We start from the raw sequence: 24,630 nt of genomic DNA, 5'->3' as shown, positions 1-24,630 counted from the left end.
TTAATGAGAAAAGTATCTACAAATGTGAACTGGTGTGTTCACATCTGAAAAGAGTCAGATATGGTAGCTTTGGTGTAGGTCTCACTTAGAAGTTGCTGTAGGAGAGAGGAGGATTTATTCCATTAATTAAATTTGCCTTCAGCAGACCTTCAGAAACTTGGAAAATCTGTCTGCAAGTCCAGCTTTTCAGAACTCCCCTTTAAACAATAGAACAAACTGATTGCAGGGTGTATGTGTGCATGCCTACGTGCAGGGGGCTGTGCCCCCCGCTGCCTTTATACCTCCCTTTCCCTTGTGCACGTGTTTTCTCTCTCCTGCAGCTCAGCCAGTACCCTCATCTGCGTGAGGAGATGGAGAGGATTGTGACAACTCACATCCGTGAGAGGGAAGGCAGGACCAAAGATCAGGTGGGTGACCAGGAGCGTGTAAGAGGGAAGATGATGACATGGGGTGGGGGACATCCTGGGTTAGAGGGCTCTGAGCCATGGGCAACTGGCAGCACGGGGCTGATGGGATGAGCTGTGCCCAAGGCTCTGTCTGCTCCTGGTTACTAGTGGTATCAGTCACTAATGTCTTGCTCTGTCTGTGCCTCTGTTTGGCAGGTTATGCTTCTAATAGACATTGAGCTGGCTTACATGAACACAAACCATGAGGATTTCATTGGCTTTGCCAAGTAAGCACTATTACCCTATTGTCTTTTCTTCTCTTAATGTGCTTCCTGTGGCTTTGTCCTGTAGCTGTTCCAGTAAATGGTTGCAGAGACCCTGGTGCAGATGTTGTGGTCATGAAGTATGGCTTGACTCTCAGTATTGCTTCCCTTTTCAACGACTCCATATCCCATGTCTGGGGAGGATAATTAGGGTTGCTTGTGAAGTAGAAGGGTGAGTTAGGGAATTAAGGTTGTGTCAAGCTGTGCAGGGTTAGTGGCCCAAATGTGGTTCAGGTGGGATTGAGGAGTAGATCAAGGCTGAGTGAGCAGGTGGAGATGGATTGGGTTATTAAGGCTTGGAAGCCTGTGGTGAACTCTCTGTAACAGCTGTGTGGTGGGAGCAGACTGCAGGTGATCCAGAAGAGCATGAGGAGTTTTGAATGTCTCCACTGTTGTTTGCAGTGCTCAGCAGAGGAGCAGCCAGATGAGCAAGAAGAAGGCAGCTGGCAACCAGGTAGGCCAAGTTTCCATCTCCTTCACTGCTGCAAGAAGGACATGTTTGTTACCTGGATGCTACCAGGTGGACAATGCTGGGCTGGATGCAGCAGTTCACTAAGTTGTGGCTTTTTGTTTTTCTTTTATCCTTACCAAGTTCTGTTTACATCTGGAGGAGAATTTTGAGGCTCGGTACAGTTGTAAAGAGCCAAGTGTGTAGCAACAACAGAGGGGAAGTGTCTTAGAGGTAAATGGGTATTTGATAATCAACATCTAGTCTCATACAGTCAGAAGGGGTACAGTACTAAGTAAGCTCACTGCCTGCTGGCTGGTGTTGATTTTCTGACAGAAATCACTATCAGTGTTGAATACCTCCCTGAGTTTTCAGCCCCTCCACGAGCTGTGCCAGCTCTTCTGCTGACGTCAGGGCATACAAAAGCTTGGGGTCCTGTGGATGAGTTCATATTAGAGCAACTTAATAAGCTGAACTTCCATTTCCAGTCCAATTATTTCTAGGTCTGCTACAAGACAGACTTGTGAATCCTAGTTATCTTTCCCATCAGTGGCCATTACTTTCTGCAAAGGTATTTCAAGAGAGTTCATGTTCTCTCTTGTGGAAACCTTCAGTGGAAATACTTCAGCCCTTTGCACTGGGAGACAGGGTGATGTATAGCTATAGCTGCACTGGCTGTGTGAGAATGTGCTCACTGGGAGAAAGCACAAGGGAGGAGTGGAGTCCACTTATTCCTTCAGGAGCTGTAGGGATTCCATGTGGGGAAGCTAATGACAACTTCTACTTTTGCCTGGGGTAATGACAAGGCTCTCTAGACTAGAAGATGCTATAGAGGTAGCATCACAGGGAGAAACAAAAGCTTTCATTTGGTTGTCTTTTAAAAAACCTTCACTCCTAATATCCACTTCCTTCAAATGTGTTTGATCACCTTTTCCTGCACACATACATGCAGGCTGTTTCAGTGCTGCTGGCAGGCAGGATGGACTGGCCAACATCTGCTTTGTGGGATCTGAGTGCTGCTGTACCGAGCCTGATGCTCTGCAGTGCACCTTGCTGGAGAGCTGACTGTACCAGAGCACAGAGGGCGAGCTCTGCACCAACCTGTGAAATCCCTGGGCTTTTCCTTTTGGCAGGCTTTGTTTTGGGATGGGGATTGCTTTTCTTTTTGCCTGGGATATGAGTTTTGGCAGCAGGTTCCGATTTATTTTCATTTTTTGAGCCTCTCTTCTCCTGCTCCAGCTTTCCTAGTAATAATTTCTCCTCTCTTTGCTCCTCTCCTGCTCTCTGCTCTGCTGCTGTTGCTATGGTTCCCCTTTGCAGGATGAGATCCTGGTGAGTAGAAGGCCGCTCAGTAGGGTGTGCTAATGAACATCAATGTTGCATCTGGGAAGGTGAGAACAGTGTATAGGAAAATTATTTCCTCTGCTGCTGAAAGGGGAGAGGAGTGCAGCTGGCAGTAGGCCCAGGTAAAGCAGAAACGAGGTATAAAGGTGCAGTGTGCTAAGGAAAATCTTGGAGCTGCTGGTACATCTGCAAGTGGGTGGAGATGAAAAGCCGCCATCCAGGGGTTCTGTTTCACTGCCCTCTCCCGTCCGTTGAGAGAATAGGACCATCTCCAGTTCTAACAGCGGCAGTGAGGTGAAGATCCAGTACTCTCACATTCACCTTTAGAGATGCAGGTTGAAGGATTGCACAGCTCTGTGGTGGGCTGTGCACACAGTGCAGCTGATACAGTGCAGCTGCATGCTTTTTTTTTTTCATTGCTGGGTCACATTCAACAAGCAAACTGTTCATTGAGGTAAACACACATTGCACACAGATGTATCTGGCTGTTAAGGGTCCAACAAGGCACAGAAGTTAATGCCTTTAAGCTGATGCATACTTGCATTTGCTTATTGGTGTGTAAGGCTCTAAAACAGCAGATGATGAATTGGAGTTCCATAGAGAGTAACTGCCTGGCTGCTCTACAAGCGAACCTATAGGAACTTGTATTACTCTGTTAATATGATTACTCAAATCCACGGGTATGCTGAAGTCCAGGGTACTAATTCCAGATGCACCATTTTGTTCTCACATACTTAATGTCTCCTTGTCACAAAGCTCAGTTATATCAGAGTTGCTTGCCCATCTCTTTCTCTTGAACTGTTTCCCCCACCCCTGTGCTGGGTGAAGCACTCCCCACCTGTGGTGTGCCCAAAGGTGTGCTGCTCTCTTGGTTTTTCTCTGGGCATGTATTTTTCTGGGTGTGTTGCTGTGACCTGATGCTTCTGTAGGCTGTGCCCTCTCACAAGGCACTCTATGCAGTTCTTCCTGTGTCTCTTTCCTCTTGACAGAGTGTATAAGGCACTGCCAGGTTCCTTCCTGCATCCTTTTTATTCCTAGCCCCTTTGAGGCTAAGGTTTTCACTGGCTAGTTGAATGGGGGGCTCTTCTGGCAGCAGCAGAGAGCACGGTGTTCCTTGCCTTTCCATGTGATTCTGTGTGTAGGGGTACCCTCTGCTTTATCCTCTGTCACCTAAAACCTTCAGGACCCTTGTTAACACTTCCTGCTTCCAACCTCATAGGTCATCCGAAAGGGCTGGCTTACCATCAACAACATCGGGATCATGAAGGGTGGCTCCAAGGAGTACTGGTTTGTCCTGACAGCAGAGAACCTCTCCTGGTATAAGGACGACGAGGTGAGTAGCTACATCAACTCTGCAACTTGAAAACGCTGTGACTCTGAGTATTGCAGCTGAGGGGCAGCTCAGATTCTGCCTCCTTCTGACTGTGGATAAAATGCACTTGGGCCTTCAGAGTTGTGGTGCTATGGTATTGATGTCTTTCCACTTCAGTAGAAACTGGTGTCAGCAGACAGAATTGTCCCAGGTGAAAATATCATTAAGTGTGTTTCTTCTCATGCAAATCCAAGATAACTGTTGTGTTCTCTGGTTATTACTTTGGAGAGAGGAAAACTAACTGGTTGGTTTTGGTGAGGATGTGATCCCAAGGGACAGCCCCAGTCAATGTGCTGGGGGATGAGAAGTGCCCCATTTGCTGCTGTTATGCATTGAGGTGATCAGGACTCCTGATCCCCAAAACTGCTCTGTCCTTTGCTGTGGTTCTCTTTGTCACTCAGGTGTTTTGGGGCATGTAGTAATGTGCCTGGGAGCTGTAGCTTTGTTCTTTTCTAGTTTATATCAGTGGGTTCGTTTCATTCTCAGCAGGTGAAAATGATGACAAATGCAGTGATGAATCAGCCTCTAAATATCACCTACTGCATGGAGACTGCGCTAGCACTGCTGTGCGTGAGCAGGCAGCGATTTCATACTTGAAGAATCAGGCATTTAAATGTCTTTGCTAAATCAATGCATCTCTGCTTTGAGACCCCTGACCTTTATATTCAGAGCTGCTTGGGGAGGCTTTGCTTTCCTCCAGGTTACATACGCTGATGGAGTGGTTATAAACATCAAGAAGTTTAATCAAAGCCAGCTGCTCCATCTGCATTGTGGAGATGACCAGAACTCCTTGTTTTTTCCCCTGGGGAGTGGGAGGGAGGACTGCAGCATAAACTGTTAATGGATTCCAGTTGCATGGGATGGGGGTTGGACCTCTCCCCCTCCTGGGGGAGTGCAGCCTTGGGGGTCAGTAGCAACTGGAGGTCTGAACCGTTTCCCTTCCCCATGGTAAGATGTAGGGCCGCCTAATTAAAGCAATTCCCTGCCAGCCTGGGTCCCTTTATAAACACAGGAGAGCCAGTGCTGACGAGATCTGAGCAGCTCCTGAGAAAGGAGCCTTTGTGCTCTGAGTGGGAGCAGAGGGGAAGGGGAAGCATGCTTTTGATTCCTCCCCAGGTTCAGCTCCTTGATCTCCGGCTGAGGGGGAGATGTGAAGCAACGTCCACCTGGCTCCACAGCTGAGTGGAACTGTGAGTTGGTGTATTCTGGGGGCAGCTCAGAGCACCCCAAGCATGGGAAATCCCACCCCAAACCTCAGTCCTGCAGGGCTGGCTGCAGTGCTCTCTGTGTGCCCATCCCGGATCTCTCCTCCCATACAGATTGAGGACTCATGTCCTCTGTGGTTCCTAAAATACCATCATGTGCTTTTAGAGGCTGCACACAGTGATCTTTCTTCAGCTCTGGGAGGAGGGGGGAGGTTTTGCCCAGCCCTGTGGTCCCTGTTCCCCTGTGCTCTGCTGGCTGGAGGAAACCAGGAGGGAACTGGCTCTGTCCTGCTGGTGGAGGAGCTGTGGGAGGTGGACTGGGAAGGCGAGGGGTGACATGGTATGGTGGGGTCAGGGGGAAGGTCTGGCTAGCAGGGAGCTGGGGGGAGTGGGGACGTGGCCTCTCCCTGCCCTATTTTGTGAGCCAGGACTGGAGTCTGAGGAATGGAGACATCTGGACCCCATTAGTGAAATACCAGTCTTTCCGCAAAGCTGGTTTGTTTTTCCTCTGCCTCTGAAGAAAGGAATTGAAACTTAAAATGTCTTAAAGGGCCCAGCGTTGCGTGTTAGCGGGGAGATGGCTGCTGATGCTTTGGAGGGGCCTTGAAGGAGTGTGTTGGGGAATGGGAGGGGAAGGAGAGAGGGGCCAGGCGGGGGTGGAAAGTTGGCTCCCCACTCTGCCATACTGCCAAAGCATTTGTGTGTGTGTGTGCGCGCTCCTGAGCTCTCTGTTTTTCTTCCTGTCTCCTCTCAGGAAGGCAGATGCCCACAGACAGCTGGCCTCCCCCAGATCCAGTGACCCCCAGGGTTACCTGCACCTCCTGCAGGCTGGGGGCTGCAGGCCAGCGTGGGAAGGAGAGGCAGGGAGGAGCCTGCCCTGGCTGCTGGCAATATAGAGCATCATTTCTCTGCTCAGGGAAGCCCCAGAGTCTCCAGAGCTGGAGCAGTGCTGCAGCGTGCTGTCTGGCTGCTCAGTAAGTGTTGTAGCAGACGTGCAACAGGGACTTGATTCAAATAGCACTGCTTGAATCTTCTGTGAAATCCTTAGTGTCTGTTTCTCTGCACATCTTTCCCTCTGGATGCAGAAGGGACTGTGGGCTGGACCAGAGCACGTGGTGCTGGGGAGCTGGCAGGCAGGATGCACTGAGCCCTGCGTTGCTGTTGGTAAAGCTTGCTGCCTGCTGGAGGGACCCCTGCACTCCCTGCCCTGTCAGCATCCACAGGTGTGCATGTGTAGACAGAGAGATCTGCCATTCCACTGTCAATTTGTGTGTATGTGTGATTCAAATGGACCTTCTGTCCTCAGGTAAATCACCCACTGAGAGTGTGGGATCTGCATCATAGGTGACCTCACGGGAGGAACGTGGCCTTACTTGCTGTGTGCATGCACTGCCACTGCCTTTTGATTCCTGTGTTACAGGAGGGGTGGGTGCAGAGTTCCTGGTGGCTTCAGGTACATGTATGAGGATGCTTCAGATTCTTTATGCATAGTGTTGGTTCCTCCTGCATCACTTGTGCTTGGGCTCTCGGTGCCTTTCTGTTGGTTGGAGTACAAAGGTACTCTCCTGTTCTGGGAAGAAAATGACCTTTATGACCATCATTGGCTGCTTATCCTGCACTTTTTAGTGTCTTGTATCCAATTTCACTTAAAAATAATAATAAATACATTGATCAATAGTGAAGTTGTTCCCCTGCAACACACGCATGCAGCCCCCACCTCTGCCCCACCAGTCTGTGTCCTTGATGCCCTGGTTAACCTGGTAGGGATCTTTTCTTTGCTCCCATCCCCACAAACTGGTGCTGAGGTGGTGCCTCTGGTCCAGCTGCATCCTGGTGTTTGCAACCATTTTGTTTAACAAGCAGATCTGCTTGGAGGTTTTTTTTCCTCCGCTGCTTTCACAGCGCTCTCAGCTGCTCTGTGAAACATCTTTACATCATCTGTGGAGCTCTTTCATTCACTTATTGTCTTCAAAAGAAGAGTTTTCTCCTGGATAAACACTTTTCTCTTACTCAGTCCTCATTTATACTTTCACTCACTGTTTCTCTTTTATTTTCCAGACAAATATCAAAGCAAACACAACTTCCAGAGCATTCAAACCTCCACCTTTCAATCCTTTGGGTTTTTTTTCTTTGTTTTTCAATGATCAGCATTCTTTAAGATATGAATTCCCCTCTCTCCATTCACCCTTCTGTGCACCATCATGCCTTGTCAGGTAGCAAAGTGCAGTACAGCTGTAGCTCCACCAGGCCCTTCTGTTTCTCTCTGCACTTTATGGCAAAGCTTAGCACGTGAAACAAGCCATCATCAGCACAGCCATCCCTGGGACAAATACGCAAAGCTGAAAGAAAGGATGGATGGCTGAGAAGGAGACGAAGAGAGAAGTGGAGAAAGAGTAAGAAGCATGTGAGCAGGCTGGTAAGCAGGCAGGTGAAAGTAATCGAGCGTGGCTTCAAAGGGTGTTGTTATCCTCCCAGGCTGAGGGATGGGTGAGCTCTGCATGCAGCTGCCCCCGCAGCCCACCCTCACCAAGCATGTCCCTCTGCCGTGCAGGTGTTGCCGTCCCTGTGCAGCACTGGCAGTGTGTGGTGTATCCCAGCACAGCCTAACCAATGTGCAGACTACTGTACAATCTCGTAGTCCTGAACAGGTAGTCTGAACACTGGGCAGACGGAGTGGAGCCTCTGTGATCTGCTCTCCGGCTCTCAGCAGCTCATTAGTCCTTCCCCTCCCTGCCTTTGGGATGGGGTTTTGGGGGCAGAGATGGGGTGAAGGAAGGTCCAAGTCCTGATGGAAGAGACATCCTCCTTTTGGCAGCCTCGTTCCCTGCATGCTTCCAGTTTGGATTGTGTCTCCAAGCTCCTTCCTGTGCTGGTGTCTGAAGGCTGGTACCTGGTTTCCACCTGGGACATGCTGCACCTTCCTATAGAGAAGAGAAAAAAATATACATCAATTACTGCAGTTCGAAGAGGAAATGTGAAGTTTTGGCTGTCGCCTGGGTGTGCAGAACTTGTTGCTTCATTCAAGCCCTCATCGCCTTGATAGCTCTGGCACAACAGCTGGTGGAGCTGGGTGGGAGGCTTCCCAGGCCCCAAGCACCCTCAGCTCCTCCTGCCCAGCTTGTCCGTAGATCGGCCCTTTGCCTGCAGTGTGGAGTAGAGCTCAACCCTTCCTTTGCTTCCAAGTCCTCCAAAGGGTCCTTTGACCCACCTTGGCCAGTTGCCTGTGAGCTCGCCTCCGGCTACTGCAGGAGCAATCCACATCCCGTCTCTTTCTCCCCCCACCATCTCTGGCATTGCAGAGCCTCCCTCCCTCTTCTGGTTTTTGCTCCCTCCCTTCTTGCTTCCCTTCTGTCCTTCTGCCTCAATTGACGTGGCAGTGGAGAGCTAACTAGACTCGAGGGAGGAGCTTGCTGGCTGCTGGGAAGGCCGGAGGTTGGCAGGAAGTGAGCGGGCTGGAGCGTAGGGTTGCGCGGGGGAAAGGAAGGTTCCCTACCTCGCATGGAAACTTGAGGAATGCCGTTGCTTTCTGCGCCGCTTGGCTCCCATGTAGTGATTCCAGATGTTCCCTAACCCATGTGGTTTGCTCCCTCTCTCCCCGGTGCCGCAGGCATAAAGAGGTCTTTGTTTTTGCCGCGTGTCTCCCTTCCAGCGTCGCCTTCTCTTCTTGTGCACGCTGATGGACGCTTATGATTTGCGGCTATAAATACGAATACCCACAGCTCTCACTTTGGCCCTAAGCATGTAGCCAAGCCTCTCCTTTTCCTGGAGGTGTGCGATGCTTTGCGCATGTGTCGTGCTCTGCCTGATCCAACCAACTCAACACCGAGGATGGTCCAGCTCTGCCCGGTGCTCAGAACTCCATGCTCACCCTTAGAGAGGCTGACAGCACTGCTGTGACTTGGTCACAGTGGGGTTTTGGGGTGTTACAACCCCACTGGTTCTTAAGCTGCTCACTATGGGTATGTTTTCTAACGCAAGCAATTATGGCTTCCTAAGGGTGCACCATGCATTAAGCTGCATGCTTAAATCTGCATGTGAGCTCAGCTGTGATCTTACTGTACTTGTGAGCAGGTGAGAAACGGGTGTGCAGCTGATTGCCATTGCTGTGCTTACTAAGCCAGCAGTAATGATGGTGATTAATCACATGAGTCCAGGCCCCGGCGTCTGCAGAGCTTTTGAACTAAATCAGCTTAAAATCTTAGGATGTGTTGTTTAAGTTAAACCAATGTAGCTTTTCTCTGTAAACAAGCCATTACAGCTGCTTCAAGCTTGGAGTGGTCATCAGTGTCCAGTAATTTATGTTAGTAAAAATTAAGCTCTGAGGGTCAAAGAGTGATGCAGGTGGGCTTTGCTCTCCAGAAATGATGGAGATGTGTGTAAGGGGTCACTGGGGCTTCCTGGAGGAGCTGCAGCTTTTCGTTGTGAAAATGAGATGTGAGTACTTGGCAGCATCTCACCTGGAGAAGGGGTTTGGTTTGAAACACTCAACTTGCTTTCAAAGAATCCAGTCTGGTTTTCACAGGCTCCTTCCTCACAGTTGCACACTGTGCAGGTATCCATGCAGGAGGTTTACTCTCAGTTCTGATGTGTTTTTCCATTTGAGAATTACTGAGGAGATCCCAAAGCGTTACAAAGGATTTCAGTGCAATCCCAGCCAGCTTTGTTTACTCCGTCTTTTGTTTACCCAATATGAAGCTTTGCCTTTTATGAGAAGGGAGATTAAGAGGTTTGAGGAAGATGAATTGCTCCTCCTCACACATGGCCACAAATCAAAGCACAGCAGTGCTCCTTCCCCATCCCCACGGACCCTCATCTCCCTGCAAGAGGAGGTGCTTGTTGTAACAGCTACAGGGAAACCTTTAATTACTTCTTGCACTCTGAACGTAAACTCAGAGACCTCATAATTCTGCCAATTATTTTCTTGGACTGCGAGTGCCAATTTCCAACCTTAGGGGAGCCCACACATGCATCTGCCAGCATTACTTCACATGTATTTAAGAGCAGGAGAACGTAACTTGCTGCTGGGACAGCGCAGCTGAATGGAGGAAGTGCTTTGAGTCAGGCTGGCTTGCTGCCCGCTGAGTTCTGTGGATTTCTTGGAGGTTATAACCGACAGGATAGCAACAGATACTCAGATGATTGTATAAACCATCTCTGCCTCTGGCTAAAACTGAAGTGGGCTGCAATAGGGAGTTGTGTGAGATCATCAGGTTGCAACTGCAGCGTTCCTCTCCCAGCCCGTTGCTGTGGCTTGTGCCCACAAGTGGGAATGGCAGATGTCCTCTGAACTGCCTCCTAACAGTGTGCACTTCTGTGTTGGTAGATGTGAAGTGCAGAGCTGCGTCTGTGTGTGGCTGTATCTGCTCCATGCTGGGGGTGAGGGGGTAATCCTGAGCCGTGTTCTTTGCCACTGTAAGTAGTTTGCTGTTATCTCCCTGCAAATGGTGTAACTTGATTAGGCACAGCAGACAGGTTAGGGGAAGTTCAGCTCCATGTCTGCAGCATTCCGTAGCCAACACAGAGCATCCTCAGTCCTTCTTGTGTGGTCAGTCTGAGTGCTCCTGCCCCTTCACTACCTCTCCTTGGCCTCATGGCTCTACAGGCTCATTTGCAGACCACGGGCACTTCTTACAGAACTGATGTTATGCTGCTGAAAGGGAGTTTGATCCTTTTTTTCCCTACAGATGAGGGAAGATCTTACGATCCTCCTGGGATCAAACTGGGGGCTTCCAACGCTGTGTTTCTCAAACTGCCTTTCCCACTTCAATATGCTCTGGCTTTTTCTCTCCCCCTCTGCAGTTCTTGAAAGTGAGAGAGAAGCCCTTTTCCCCTCTTGGCCAGGATGCTATTCAGCCGTAGCACATACTGCTGGATTACTAACATATGGGCAAAGGGCTCAGCCAAAGTTTTGAGAGGCTCAGCCTTTGGCAGCTCGTTCCACACTTTCCTGTCTCTACATTCAGGAAATGAAGTCAGAGTGTTGATATAAAACAGGCTGGGCTGAAAACTGAGAAGCTGGAAAGGCTTAAGGGGGGAACTTAGGGGAGGTGTGGGGAGATGGAGAGCAGCAGGGGCTCGTTACTGTGTGCAGCATATGTGGGTTGGGGGGTTGCTGCCTTGCAGCAGTGACCTCCAGTTTGATTGGGTTTTTTTCTGTCTTGGAGCCTGAGGGCTGTGATTTTCTGCTGGCAGGCAGTTATATGTGGGTCTTTGCTGTATGGAAAGAGCAGCACGCAGAGATAGTACAGTCTTGATCACTTGGCAGCATTTATACAAGAGCATAGAAGAGGTGAAAGTAGAAACTCTGGCTGAGAGAGCACGTGTTTCCATATCTGGGACATGGGATTCCCTTACTGACTTTCATCCTCAAAGAATGACCTTATTGCTGAATTTCCATGGAACGCTGCAGTTCTGACACCACAGAATGATTTTTCTCAGACAACTTTCACATTAGGATTTTACTCCCTCTGGGGCTCTCTAGTGATATATGGATGGGCTGCCTTGCCTGGGGAGTTAGTGTACCTCACTTCTGGGTTACTGGTTCAGCCTGACCCAGTGCAGTCGTAACTGAAAGCAGCAAGAAAGCTGGAAGCTGTTTGTGGCTTACAGAGCTCAGAGTGGTCTGTGTGGCTGAGAGCAGCGCCTGGTTGACACGTCTCATCACAGAAATGCTTGCCTATCTACAGTCTAGCCTGGCGACGTTCTGTATTCCAGGGGGACTTGCTTGGGAGAGCTTTCTTGCTTTAAAGCCCCGTATCAAACTGCAGGGTTGGGCAGCTTCTCAAGCTTCTATTTTCTGGGTGCCACTTCTTCTAAGGATATTGCTGTTGTATAAATCTAGCAGTTAGCTGATGTAGTTTGATCCCTGGGACTTCGTTAAGCTGTGTAATGCCTGGTGTCCTTAAACTTGAGCTGATTTAACTGAAACATTGGGCTGGTCTTGCTCTCCCATGAGTGATTGAGCTCAGCAGCTCTGTCATCCTAATCTGCTGCTCTGCCCTGCCCCTCTCCTCTGTGTAGATGTCTGGGATCTCTGCTCACTGACCTTCTTGCTTTTTGCTCTCGTTTTGCATAAAAGTAATTTTTTTTTCTAGTTAATGAAGGTCTGCTGACACAGATGCTCACAGGAAAGCAGTCACACTTGGATTCTTGCATATGCAAGCATCCTCTTTTTGTCTGGTCTTCTAATAGCTGCGTTCTGCCTCTTGGAGACCAGTGTGATGGCTCCCTCTCTTGTTATTTTGGTGTATAATATCCAACTGGAAAAGGTTCAAAATGGGGACCTTAAACCAAATTCACATCTGCTGATTTGCTGTAGAACCAGATTTGAAACTAAGCAGGGATAATATTTTCTAACTTAGCTTTGATGCTTAGTTCAGAAGCTAAGATTGAGTTTCTTTCTTAAAAGAATGGTACCTGGCACCAAAGCTGTTGGGTTTGTTTGGTGGTTGCCTTGTTCTGCTTTTAGCTGGAAATACCTCATAGGAACAGTGCTTGCGAGGTTGCAGGTGGTGTTAATGGGGTCACTGGAACTTTAGGCTGTGGCTTCTGACAGTCACCAAGTAGCAAAGTGCCCATATACTATTTGAGCTTCTGATTATTTAGAGCATGCAATTTTCATTGAGTACAATTATTTGACTTCTTTTCAACCTAGGATGTGTTCAAGTAGTCCTACAGTATCCTGCATTGTAACCAAACCTGCTCTTGATCTTTTGATGCATGTTGTCCTTAAATAAAATACTATTGGTTACTGTGAATCCTTTTAGAATGACAAAATGAAATGAAAATCAGCTTAAAGAGGTGAATTGAAGTCTATGGAGCAGGAAGGCTCAAGTGCTGTGCCCAGCCTGGGTTGGGAGTGCCTACCAGTGCCTCTGTTGCCATGAGGGCTGCATTGCTGACAGACTCCTCCATCCTAACTGAGCAGAGCCTTTACTGGAGCAGTGACTGACTTGTTGTCGGTTTGCTTTTCAGGAGAAGGAGAAGAAGTACATGCTGCCAGTGGACAACCTGAAACTGCGAGACGTTGAGAAGGGGTTCATGTCCAGCAAGCACATCTTTGCTCTCTTCAACACTGAACAGAGGTATGTTCACACTTCAGTGCACCAAGCTGTTGAAGCTAGGGGTGGGATTTATACAATCTTAGTGAAGAGGATTAGAGATGAGTGCTTTGAGAGGTCTGCATCTGCCTCAGATAGCTGTCCTATAAGGATAATTGTTGGGAGGGATGGAGAACTCTTAAAGAGAAGGTGGAGTACAAATTTATTATCAAACATGGTAGTTCTTGGTGCGTGAATAGGGACATTCATAGCAGAAAGGGGGACACAGGTTGACTGGAGAAGTCCAACAGTAAGCAGAATTAAGGAGGTAATCTTTCAGTCCCTGTTGCCATCCCAGCTGTTAGTGTAGAGCTGGAGGCTTGAAGGTGCAACTGATGGGGACTCAAACCTGCTCATAAAAGGGTTTACTTTCTCCTCCTGCAAAGACATCGTGAGGGTGTGAGCAGGGAGCGAAGTGTATCTGCCTTAGAGTGATGAGAAGATCCCCCGGTCATTTGATATATTTGTCAGATATGTGCAGCTGGCTGTTTTGCAATGGGTATGAGTGAAATGTTTGTCTGCTCAGGAATGTTTACAAGGACTACCGACAGCTGGAGCTGGCCTGTGAGACCCAGGAGGAGGTGGATAGCTGGAAGGCTTCCTTCCTTCGTGCAGGCGTCTACCCAGAACGTGTTGGGGTAAGTTACAGCCACATCGGGAGCAAATCTAAGGGGTTTTTTGCTGTTCTGGTGCTTCTTTGAAGGAAGCTTGGGGGATATAAGTGGCATCCTCGAAGGGAGGTGAAGCAGGCAAAGGCTGCCTTGACAAACCCTCTCAGCTCTTATGTTCTGTGGGCAATAAATCCCCAGTATTAAGGGTCTTTGACTGCATGACTGCTATGTGGTGTGTCTGCTGTGCCCAGGCACCATTGCTGCTTGGTATCATTTACTGTACAGTATTGTAAGGAGCTTCCCAGCTTCCCTGTTCCTCTTCCCTTAACCTCGTCAGCATTCTACTCTGCTTTATAAGTGTTTTAGAGAACTGTTCTATAAGTTCCTGTTCCAAGTTTTTCCTGTTTTCCTGTTACTGTGTGAGAGGAAGCGGCTATAAATAGTTCTCCCATTTAAAATGTGATAATTGCTTATCTGTTTGTATCTGCTGCTCCTAATAAACGTCTTGCATCCATCTTTCCTGTTACACTTGAAGGTAGGCTGTGTTTCTGTCAAAATGTGCTTCCTGACAATCTGATGTGGTATTTGAGCCACTTCAGATTGGCTCTGAACCAGGCTGGGGCTCTAGGACATATATTCATAAAGGACATGTGCCACCTATTGGTGTGCAATTGGAGTGGCGTGACAAAGGAGCACTGGTCTCTAGTTTTACTGTCTCAAAACCTAATGTAGGGGGTAATGAGTAACCACTGTAGGTAAGTGTTAATTGCCCTTTATTGCTCATAACACAGTTTCCTTTGCAGAGCATCCCATTCTGGTTTCTAGTTTAGCTAAGCAATAACATGGTTACTCTTCCAGAGTCACTTAGGTATTAATACACTGTTAGTGGGATTGGTTTTCTGTCTGCTCGGTGCTATTTTAACATCTTCTCCCAATTCTAAGACCAGCTAAAAATCTTTTTTCATTTTTGTCCCTTTTTTTGTTTTGATTTTTTTTCACGTGTGCTCAAACTGACCTGCCAGGACAAGGACAAAGTAAGTCTGACCCTCCCTGTGTTGCCTCCTGGGGCTCCCACTGTATTTTAGCTCTTTTTTCCTTTGGTCACTGTTTTCCAGGAGACATTTGTTTCTCCCCTCTTTCTACCTCCTGTTGGATGCTGCTGTTTGTTTCTGTTCTTGATCTGAGTTTTCCTAATTTTTTTCCCCTTTTTATTTATCCTTTTTTAATATGATTTCTGGATCTTGTTGGAAATCTATTTTTGTTCTTTTGACACTTCTTTTTTTGAGTTGTCCTGCTTCATTTCCACTTCCTTTAGCTTATGTTTCTCACTAAGGCCTTCCATTACTTCATTATGCGAGATCTTCCTTGGGAAAGCTCAGATAGACAAAGGAATTTGCTCTTTCTGGTATCTTTTGTTCCCCAAAGCAAAAGCAGATCAGCAATTTCCTGCAATACTGCAAATCTGTCACTGGGATGGTTTAAAGAAAAGCTTTTTCCTTAAAATCAGGTTTCTTTGTAATAAACATTGGCCTGTTGCTTTGAGATTGATCTCCAATGGCTGAGCATTGGCAATTGCCTGCTGTCAGACAAACCTGCTCCTGGCAGACGGGACAAGTATCTCCTGCTTTGTGCAGGAGAAGAGGATTTTCAGTTGATGTTCTGGAAGGTTTTCTAGGTTATTCTTCCTGCTTGCAGTCATCTCACCTCCCCGTATCTGTTTTCTTGTTTGTATAATGATAAGGATAGAGTGTGTAGGAGAGCCTTAATTTATGGTGAGTGATTCTCAGGTCTGAAATGAATCTGGGTGTGCGAAGCACAGCTCAAATGAAGAACCTCCCATGAGGCTGTGAATGCTAGAAGTCAAAAATACAGCTTTGGGTATTCACTGGAGTCGTGGCCTGTGGACATTGGTTGGGAGTTGATGCCTTTCACCTTCCATGGGGCTGATTCCTACTAAACGAGCATCTTTAGTGTTAAAGTTTTTCAGCTCTAGAGAAAGGTTTACAAGCTGTGCTGTGCATCGACGGTCACAGCTCAAAAAACAGTTTCCTTGCATGCTCTTCCTGCATGTTCTCCCCCTTTTCTTTACTGAACTGTTATGGAAGAGGTAATTTTGTATGGTGTTTGAAGAACTGTTCTGCTTCTGCCTTTCCCTGCAGGCCAGTGAAGCGGAGGAGAATGGATCAGACAGTTTCATGCACTCCATGGATCCTCAGCTGGAGAGACAAGTGGAAACGATCAGGAATCTGGTGGATTCCTACATGGCAATTGTCAACAAAACCATCAGAGACCTCATGCCGAAGACAATCATGCACCTCATGATAAACAATGTACTTATCACCCTGACTGGTAGAGATGGGGAGAAACAGGGAGGGGGCAGAAACCTGAAGGCAGCTTGAAAGGAGGTTTGGGGTGGGATGGAGCGTTCTAGCAGATGCTGGCAGCTGATTCCCTCTGTTCTTCTCTTTGGTAGACAAAGGACTTCATTCATTCAGAGCTGCTGGCAAACCTGTACTCCTGCGGCGACCAGAATACGCTGATGGAGGAATCAGCAGAGCAGGCTCAGCGGCGTGATGAAATGCTGCGCATGTACCATGCCCTGAAAGAGGCCCTCAACATCATCGGGGACATCAACACCAGCACTATCAGCACCCCAATGCCCCCACCGGTGGACGACTCTTGGCTGCAGGTGCAGAGCGTACCGTCTGGACGCAGGTACCAGAGGCTCAGGGGGAGAGCCCCGCAGACCTGCCCGATGCCTCTTGGGGCTAGCTGGGGCCTCCCACTGAGACAGAGGGGATTCTCTGCCCCTCTTCTGCCTGTGGATGGAGAGTTGTGGGTATTTGTGTGGGGAGGCTTCTCTGCCTTGAAAGCTGCATCTTTACAGAAGGTGTGGAAGCAGACTCTTAGATATTCTTAGGTTAGATGGGGCCTGAAGTAGCTTTGAGGATAACCTGAAACCTGACGCAGCTCTTGAAAGCCAAGAGTTGTGCTTAGAGTGATACGGAACTAAAGAAGGAACACTAAAGGCAGCATATGGTGCCATCAGTAGTGATGGGGAGGAATCCCAGGCCTGTCGTTGCAGTTGAATGTCTCTGTTTGTTTGTCAGGTCTCCTACGTCCAGCCCCACGCCGCAAAGGAGAGCTCCCGCTGTGCCCCCCGCCAGGCCTGGCTCTCGAGGTCCAGCTCCTGGGCCACCTCCTGCTGGTGGGTCGGCGCTGGGTGGTGCCCCCCCTGTGCCCTCCAGGCCGGGTGCCTCTCCTGATCCCTTTGGGCCCCCACCTCAGGTTCCTTCTCGACCTAATCGTGCTCCTCCTGGTGTCCCCAGGTAAGTCCTGAAGTGCAGATCCAGGCAGGTGGAATGCTTGGTTTGGGTTCAGCCTTGGGCTGTCTGAATTTGATCCGTAGGCAGGAGCATCATTGGCCACCCAGGTACCATACAGATGGTACAGTGGCCTCCTCTCTGAACCCAACTCCATGCACAGACTGGGGGAAGAGGACCTGGTACCCAAGAGCTTTAATAAAGCAATCATAATTCTTCTGCTTGCAAGTAGTAGGTGGTCACCAGAAAATCACAGGGCTAGGCTGACAGCATACCTTTGAAGGCAGTTCCCCTCTATAGAATTGCCCAAAGCCTGTAGTTGCTCTTCTCCTGGCAGAGTTTTTTTTCAAGGTGAAGCTAGAGAGGACCTTCATCAAGGACACTGAGATGCTTTTTTGTGAGGTGAATATTGCGATAGCACTGGCAGGGAAGCACTTTTTGTAGATGTTTTTGTTGTTTCTGCAGTCAACTTGAATGTTTTCCAGCCTGAAGGGCTCAGATGACGCAGCTTTGCTTTCCCATTAGGAAATGTAACTCCTGTCCTGTTCAGTCACTTCATACACCCTTCCATGTAGTGATCAGGGTCATCCCTTAGGTGGCAATGCGCTTGGTCCTGAACAAGACTAGGGAAGCAATTTGGGACCAAGAATGTGTGTGGCTGATACTTGATCTCCCTGTGAGGAAGAGAAAACAGTTGCAGCATAAAGAATGAAGATAAGCCCTCTCAGTGATACCCCTGTGGGTACATTTCCCTTGGGTGGCAGTGCCCCAGCTCTTACTTGGCACTGCCTGTTTGGAGGGGTGATATCCTCAGGCTGCATCCAGCCCAGAAGTGGATGAATCCAAAGAGATAAATCTGTTCCTGACAAGGGTGTGTGCAAATAGTTTTACTTTCTTGATGCCTCAGCCCCAGTTTACAGCACATGCCCTCCATAACCTGCTCACTCATGCCTCAATACTGCCCCAGGGACTGTGGTCCTGCAGGTGGCACCTGTAGATGTCCGCATGCTTTTTGCTGTGTACTTTTAGCTCTTGCTTCTTTGTGACCCTGCTTCTCCATGTACTTCTGGTTTGTGGGTTTGTTTGTAGTATATTTATGTTTTGTTCCGTCTCCATCTTTCTACTTTCACAATTTCATTTCTTCACTCATGAAAACTATTCTATATACCCGGTCATGATAGGATCCCCCAAATGGCTGGAATGAATTGGCCTCTTTTTTTTTAATGAAATCTATCATAGCTTACCTCTAATGGCTTTTCTGCCTCATGTGTGAAATAGAAAGGGTTGAGGGGAACGTGGGGAACTGCACAGGAGTGGCAGAAGAAAGTGTTTCATGCTTAGCAACCCCTTGGTGTAGAAGGAGGGCTGGGTTGCATGCTACAGACTGCCCCGATCTGGAGTTGAGGAAGTTAGTTCCTGACGTTGTGAAGAAGTTCTCATGCTCATTCTCTGATCCCCCCTCTCTGATTCTTCCAGTCGTTCATAGACTCCTCCGGATCCTGATACCAGCTTGTCATTTGAGTTCACTGATGAACGGAGAATTTCCAATGACAAGGGACTCTTTCTCTTCTTCTCCTGTATATAGAATAAGAATGTTCCCTGCTAGCACTTGGACTCGGGTCCTTCTGCCATGGGTGAACGAATGCCATCTCCACTGCTGCTTTTTTAATACCCATCTTTTTCCTTGCTAACTGGGCTCCACTACTTGGTGTGTGTGAAAAGAGCTCGTGTAGGTGGCATGAGTGTGCTGTGCTCTGGGAGAGCTGGAGGTGCGTGGTGGTGGCTGTGTGTATGCTATGTGCATGTGGTACCTATATGGAAGTTGAGCTGTGTGCTTGTACCTCTGTGGGCACATCTGATGTTGTGGATGATGAACTTAAAGGCAAACGTTGCTATACTTTTCTTGTGTATGTAATTGCATAGACACGTGCTTTCACATACAAACACCACGTGGTCTATTTTCTTTCATAGGAAGGTTCTTCTGCATGTAATTAAGTACAATTAAGGCTGATTTTCCACCATGCCTCTGTACATGCATTTATTCAGTCTGTTGCAGAAGTCCACGATACCAAACACATACCATTGGGAGCTGCAGGTAATGCCAGGTCCTGTCTGTGCAGTGAAGGGCTGCATTTGGGCTGGATGCCCACTGGGGTTGTTTAGGATGAGTGTGTCTGGAAAAGGAAACTGTCCAGATGCTCTTCTGGGTACTGAGCTTCTTCAGTTTAAAACAGTTTGACAAAAACTGTAGGTGAAAGAGTTTAGGCAAGATCAAGGGAGAAATACGTGTTGAAAGCAGTGATGGGTTCTCTGCTTTTTGGTAAGCCTAAGGAGAAATGATGCAAGCAATGAGCATCACTTCAAGCATAACTTCTGTGTTTTTAGACATGTGTTATTCAGGAGATCGAAGCAATGATCTCATGATTAGTGACCTTTTAAATGTCTTTGTTTTCTGGGCAGTGCTCAGTGCACCATGACACCTCCAGCTCTCCTGAGCTCTCTGTTCAGCTCTGACACTTAATACACGGTCAGGAGATGGTCAGGAGATATGAGCCCTCAGTGAGAGCCAGGTCACCCCACCTGTGCCCAGGCAGCTGGTGCTGGGACCTGGCTGAGCAGGTGTGAGTGTGCCTGGGGGTCTCAGTCTGAATGTGCCAGTAGATTTCTGTGTATCCAGCTGGGTGGGAGGATGAGCAGCAGCTGGTGGTGTGTGGGCAGATGAATGGCTCTGCACACAGCCCTGTGCACGGCAGGGTTTGGGGTGTGTGTGAAGATGAGGCTGTGAGTGGATGTGAGCTCCTGCATGGCCGAGTGCAGCCCTACCCAGCAGTGCACACTCGTGTGGTGTTCTGGGAGGGGGGGGCATGCGAATGTGGCTCTGTGCAAGCGCATGTCTGTCTGTTCCACCTTCCTGACAGTCTGTTTGGCCTCTGCCTTGAACTGTCTGAACTGCCATGTTGATTTCATGTTGTCTTTCAGAATCACTATCAGTGACCCCTGAGGACTGGCAGCCACGGTACGTTTTGCACTCTCCCTGCGATGCATGAGTCACTGTGTCCCCATCCTCCATCACTTTGCTCTGCAGTTTACCTCTGCTGCCTCGTCCTTGTGTTAGTCAGAGTCCCTTGTCCAGTGAATCACGTCTGCCAGGATCTCATGAAGGGAGGAGTCTAGAACAGAGGAGCTGGCTGATCAGAGATGGAGCGGCTGCTTGAGCTGCGGAGCTGGGAAGGCCCCGGTACCTGACTTGTGGTTACTGGAGGATCCTTTCTCTGTCCTCGGGTAGAGGAGATGGGATGTGGGAATGAGCTCTGGCAACATGGTCTAAACGGTGTGTCTTTCATTTGGCTTAAATCCACGCTGAGTGGGAGATGAACCGAATGAATTCTGTTTTGATCCTGTTTGTCAGCTCTGTCAGGATAGAGGTGCAGAACCTGGGGAGCTGTCAGTTCAGACTCCTCTGCTTACGTTTTAATGTCTCACTGGAGAAGTGCTCCCTTCCTCAGTGTGCTTTTGGAAGACAGGAGGTGTTTGGGTCATTAACAGCAGGACTTCCCTGTCTGGGCATAGGATAACTGACACTGAATGTTCCCCGTTATCCTCCTGTCCCATGATCACAATTAGTAGCAGACTCCCTTTGTTCGTTCTGCACTTGACCCTCTACCTCTTGTTACTCTTCTACCTCTGTTCATTCCGCCTTTCCTCCTGTGCCCTTGCAAGAGGAAGGGTTTTGTGACTTGTATTCTCCCCAGAACTCTGCCTGGGTTCCTGCCTGCTTCCCTCTCCTGTCTCTCCCTGCATTTTGCAGCATTGTACTTGCTCAGTAACGTAGCAGGCTCTTGGGCCAGGCTCATGTCCATTGTGCTGCCCTACATTCAAGGGCCGGTTCTTCCTTGTCCCCTCAGTGGTGCAATTTGGAGTTTGAAGAGGGAGATCTAGCAAATTCTGTCATTTTTTCCCCCTACAAACCACTAGCCCCAACTAGCAAGGAGCCAAAGGGGAAGAACTGGGCAGGAGTGGCTGTTTGGGGCTCCTTCCCCCTTTCTCTGTGATAGAAGTGAAAGGTCTGTGAGAGGAGTGGAGCCGAAGAGATTGGCTCTTTAATGTTGTAAGAGGGCTTGACTAGCAACATAGAGACCAACTGAAAGAGCGTTGGTTACAGAGAGAAAACTGTTCTGTCCTAGGAAATAGTTCTCAACCTCTCTTTACAAGGCAGATAGGATCATAGAAGACAGTGTGTCTACCTGAGTAATGCTGATGCTCCTTTCAGCCCTGTTTGTTTTCATGGGGTCTGGTGGCTTCCCTTGGCAGCACACTGTGTCCCATGGCTTCAAGGGTCCTTTTTAATGAACCCACAGAGGTCAGAGCAACCGGACCAAACTCCTTGTGTGCAAAACACCCTGCAGGTATTTCAGAAAGTGAAAAAAATTAGGAGATTTTAATTGTTTTGAGATCTAGGCTGAATCCGTACAGAGCAATGAACTGGTGAGGTTTATTAAACAGGGCCATAGCATTGCTCTGATTCATTCGCAGGGGTGAGGCAGCATGCCCCAGTTCATAGGATGGTGGCTCTTCTGGTACCAGTGTGATTATAGGTTTGCTGTCAGCACATCTCCACTACGTCAGCAGAGCAGTGCAGATCTCCTCCTCTGCCTCTCTCCCGAGCTCCTCCTGTATTGGGAGCACCAACATTTCCAGCGCTCAATTGATTCCCTGTAATCTAAATTAAAGCTTGTCAGTGTGGAAGTGTTCAGGCATTAATTTAGTGACACCTGGTTCTGTTTGATCAGTGCAGATGTTTCCTCTTTATTTTCCCCCATCCTGTTTGGTTTGCTCTCTGCATTCCAGGCAGTTTGGATCTTAAAACCACTCTGGGTTGGTACTGAACAATTTAATTATCAATGTTACATCATCACCACACTGGCACTGCAGGGAGCACTGAAGTGGATGGTGAGAGCAGAGGGGTTGCCCTGTACTTTGTGCTGCTCCCCATTGTCCCCCCAGTCCCTGACATGAAGGAGATCCTTGAACATGAACTTGTCCTCTCAGTGCTTAAATTGCTGCCCATAGACCTGACTAAAGTATCAGCAATTAGCTGGAGCAATAGCAGTGGCTGAAGCCTTAATGCAGTTGCATTTGCTGCACCCAAGAAGGAAAGCAGCTCAGTGTCCTGTATGGCAGCGGGGGGCTCAGGCTGTCATATCCCCAGGGGCAGGGGGTGGTGGTCCAGCCCTTTGGCAGCACATCTCAGGGCCCATCCATGCTGTGTGATGTCATGTGCTTGGTACAGGAGCTCTCTGTTGGCCATGCTTCTCAACTCTCATTCCAGAGGCAGCATCCCCGCTGGCACAGTCTGCATTTGATGAACAAAGACAGCAAAGCTGTTTGTCCAGCACATTGCCCAGTGCTGATCCATGCTGTGCAGAAACCAGGGCCGGGCCCTGTGCAGACTCACATCTCCTGATGGAGCTGTGCCCTTCTGGTGCTTTGTGCCTCGGCTTTTTGCTCTTGCTGGCTCAGGCAGGGTGGAGAAGCATGTTTGATTGTGACTGCGATTGCTGTGCTAACCACGGTGTGTGTTCTCTTGTTTGTTTGTTTTTTTCTTTGTTTTCTGCTTTCTCCCAGCAGAAGGGGCCCTGCCTCACCTACTCGACCCACCATAATCCGACCGGCTGAACCGTCCCTCTTAGATTTATAACTCGAGGCTGCAGACAGCTGGCGACGAGCGCCGTGCTGGCGGCTTCCCCATCCCACCTCCCTTCCACAGCCACAGTCACTCCTCATCCATCCCACACCTGCCTCCCCTCACCCCCTCCCGGTGTGTGGTACAGCACTAGCCTAGCGATCCAGCTCTTCGTCTCCACTCGTGCGTCCCCGTATTGCTTTGTGAGCGTAGCGCAGCCTTCATTCAGTGGCACGGATCCCAGAAACACAGGCTGCTTGGAGAGATCAGCCACAGGGACGTCCCTAAGCCCACACGTTGGCTGTCCGTCCTGTTCTCATCCACCTGTCTGGCCTGGATCAGTGTCCTGCCTGCATCACTAGCTGTAGCACCACCTAGGACTGAGCCGTAGCCACCTCCTTGTAGTTAAGAAGATACAAGTGTGACTTAGAAGCAAAAACGCTGTCAAAACGTGACCCTCTTAGGAACAGATTCAATGTCCTGTGTGTTAGTTTGACTTCCAAGGTGCAAAAACTCATGTTGGGAACAGTGCAATCTACCTTCTATCAAGGCAAGGCAGGGAGCTGAGGAGGGGGAGCTCGATGGGGGGCACAGGGGATGCTGTGGGTGCAGCCCTGCTCCTGTTGTACTGTGCTCCATCATGTTGGGCTCAACCCCAACCCAGCGAGGACGGGGAATGGCTGCTGCTGCTGCTGCTCCCCTCCGTGCAAATGGACAACCCAACGTTTTCAGGGAGTTTGCTGCGTGACGTTCTGTTGAAGCTATTTCTGCTTTGGATAAGCACATCTTTTCTGTGTGTTTCGGGCACTTGTGGTGACTTCTTCCGTAGCCTTTTCTTGCATGTGGATGGTACGTGTTTGGGGAACTTGTAACCGTTGCTTATCACACCTCATCCCTTAAGGCTCCATTTCTGCTCTTCATGTTACGTCTGTTAAAAATCCTACAAAGAAAAATAAGAGACTTGAGCATTAAAAATATCCCACCCCGTGCATCTGGGCTGTCGTGTCTCCGCCAGCAGCTGATTGCCATTGAGATTCTCCTTTTGCAGTGCGGGTTGTCTTTCACTTGTGGCTCCTCTTATTGTTCTGATGCCGTTTCCTTTCTGTATTTTAACCACTGTTTTACTGCTTCTCCCCCCTCCCTCCTTCTCCTTTCCTTTCCCCTTTTCCTGTTTTATTTCCAGCCGGCCGGGTAAGGCCAGTCCCTCCCGCCCGGAGAGCCCCAAGCCACCATTTGACATGTAGTGCTGCTCCCTCCGAGACTCTTTGCCTGCTCTATAGCTGTTCTGTCCCGGAGTGTTCTGACTCAGCTCTCACCCGTGGTTTGCTCTGTTTGTATTTGTGACACACACACTCACCTATGGGCTGTGACTGTAGTGAAGCTGTTTTTTGATTCCCAGCTGCTTCGAGGAGTTTAAATTGTAGTAACGAGAAACATATCTTTACTGTTATAAATATCTATAAATATATATATATATAAAGATGGAAAATCTATATATGTCCAGGTGTTTAAAGCCGTTTTGTGCTTCCATGTGGATATTAGGAAACGCTTAAGTAGGGAAAGAATATCGATCTACGTACGTATATGTATACACACACCCCGAGAAGTGAATTGAACCCCAGTGTTGAGTTCTTGAGCCGACTGTTCAGTGTTCTGCTGTGTGCAGTTGGGTTCCTGTGTTACCCCAGAGCTGTGGGTGAACGTCTCGGTGCTGGTGGTAGCTGTGCTGCAGTCCGTGATCTATTGTCTCTCTTGTTTAACTGGATGAAATAAACTATCGTTTCTGTATAACGGACTCTACAACTAGAATAAAACCATCTCTCTTTCTCTTGCTCT

The 24,630-nt window shown here is 48.7% G+C and overlaps 1 protein-coding gene and 1 long non-coding RNA gene across 22 annotated transcripts in view; one reads left to right on the top strand and one right to left on the bottom strand.

Moving 5' to 3' along the window:
• Positions 1-24,629, top strand: part of DNM1 (dynamin 1) — a 55,525-nt gene extending 30,896 nt beyond the window's left edge. For 2 of the 21 annotated variants that reach the window (XM_015879124.2, XM_015879123.2), the window contains exons 11-23: positions 321-407; positions 603-673; positions 1,112-1,163; positions 2,478-2,489; positions 3,721-3,834; positions 13,053-13,162; positions 13,704-13,815; positions 14,811-14,822; positions 15,948-16,118; positions 16,262-16,503; positions 16,899-17,117; positions 20,091-20,127; positions 22,740-24,629. In XM_015879124.2, coding sequence (XP_015734610.1) covers positions 321-407; positions 603-673; positions 1,112-1,163; positions 2,478-2,489; positions 3,721-3,834; positions 13,053-13,162; positions 13,704-13,815; positions 14,811-14,822; positions 15,948-16,118; positions 16,262-16,503; positions 16,899-17,117; positions 20,091-20,112 — 1,224 coding nt within the window. In that variant the 3' untranslated portion in view covers positions 20,113-20,127; positions 22,740-24,629. The other 19 variants (XM_015879118.2, XM_015879117.2, XM_015879115.2 and 16 more) reach the window with 16 other exon arrangements.
• On the bottom strand, positions 7,078-8,526 carry LOC107321796. The gene is made up of 2 exons (XR_001558684.2): positions 8,287-8,526; positions 7,078-7,999 (listed from the first exon to the last, which is right to left on the bottom strand). It is a non-coding gene; the product is annotated as an uncharacterized LOC107321796 (long non-coding RNA).
• Position 24,630: the final 1 nt, after the last annotated feature.

Source organism: Coturnix japonica, chromosome 17 (assembly GCF_001577835.2).
Source record: "Coturnix japonica isolate 7356 chromosome 17, Coturnix japonica 2.1, whole genome shotgun sequence".
In the NCBI taxonomy this organism is placed as follows: domain Eukaryota; kingdom Metazoa; phylum Chordata; class Aves; order Galliformes; family Phasianidae; genus Coturnix; species Coturnix japonica.
This window is presented reverse-complemented; position numbering and strand designations above follow the sequence as displayed.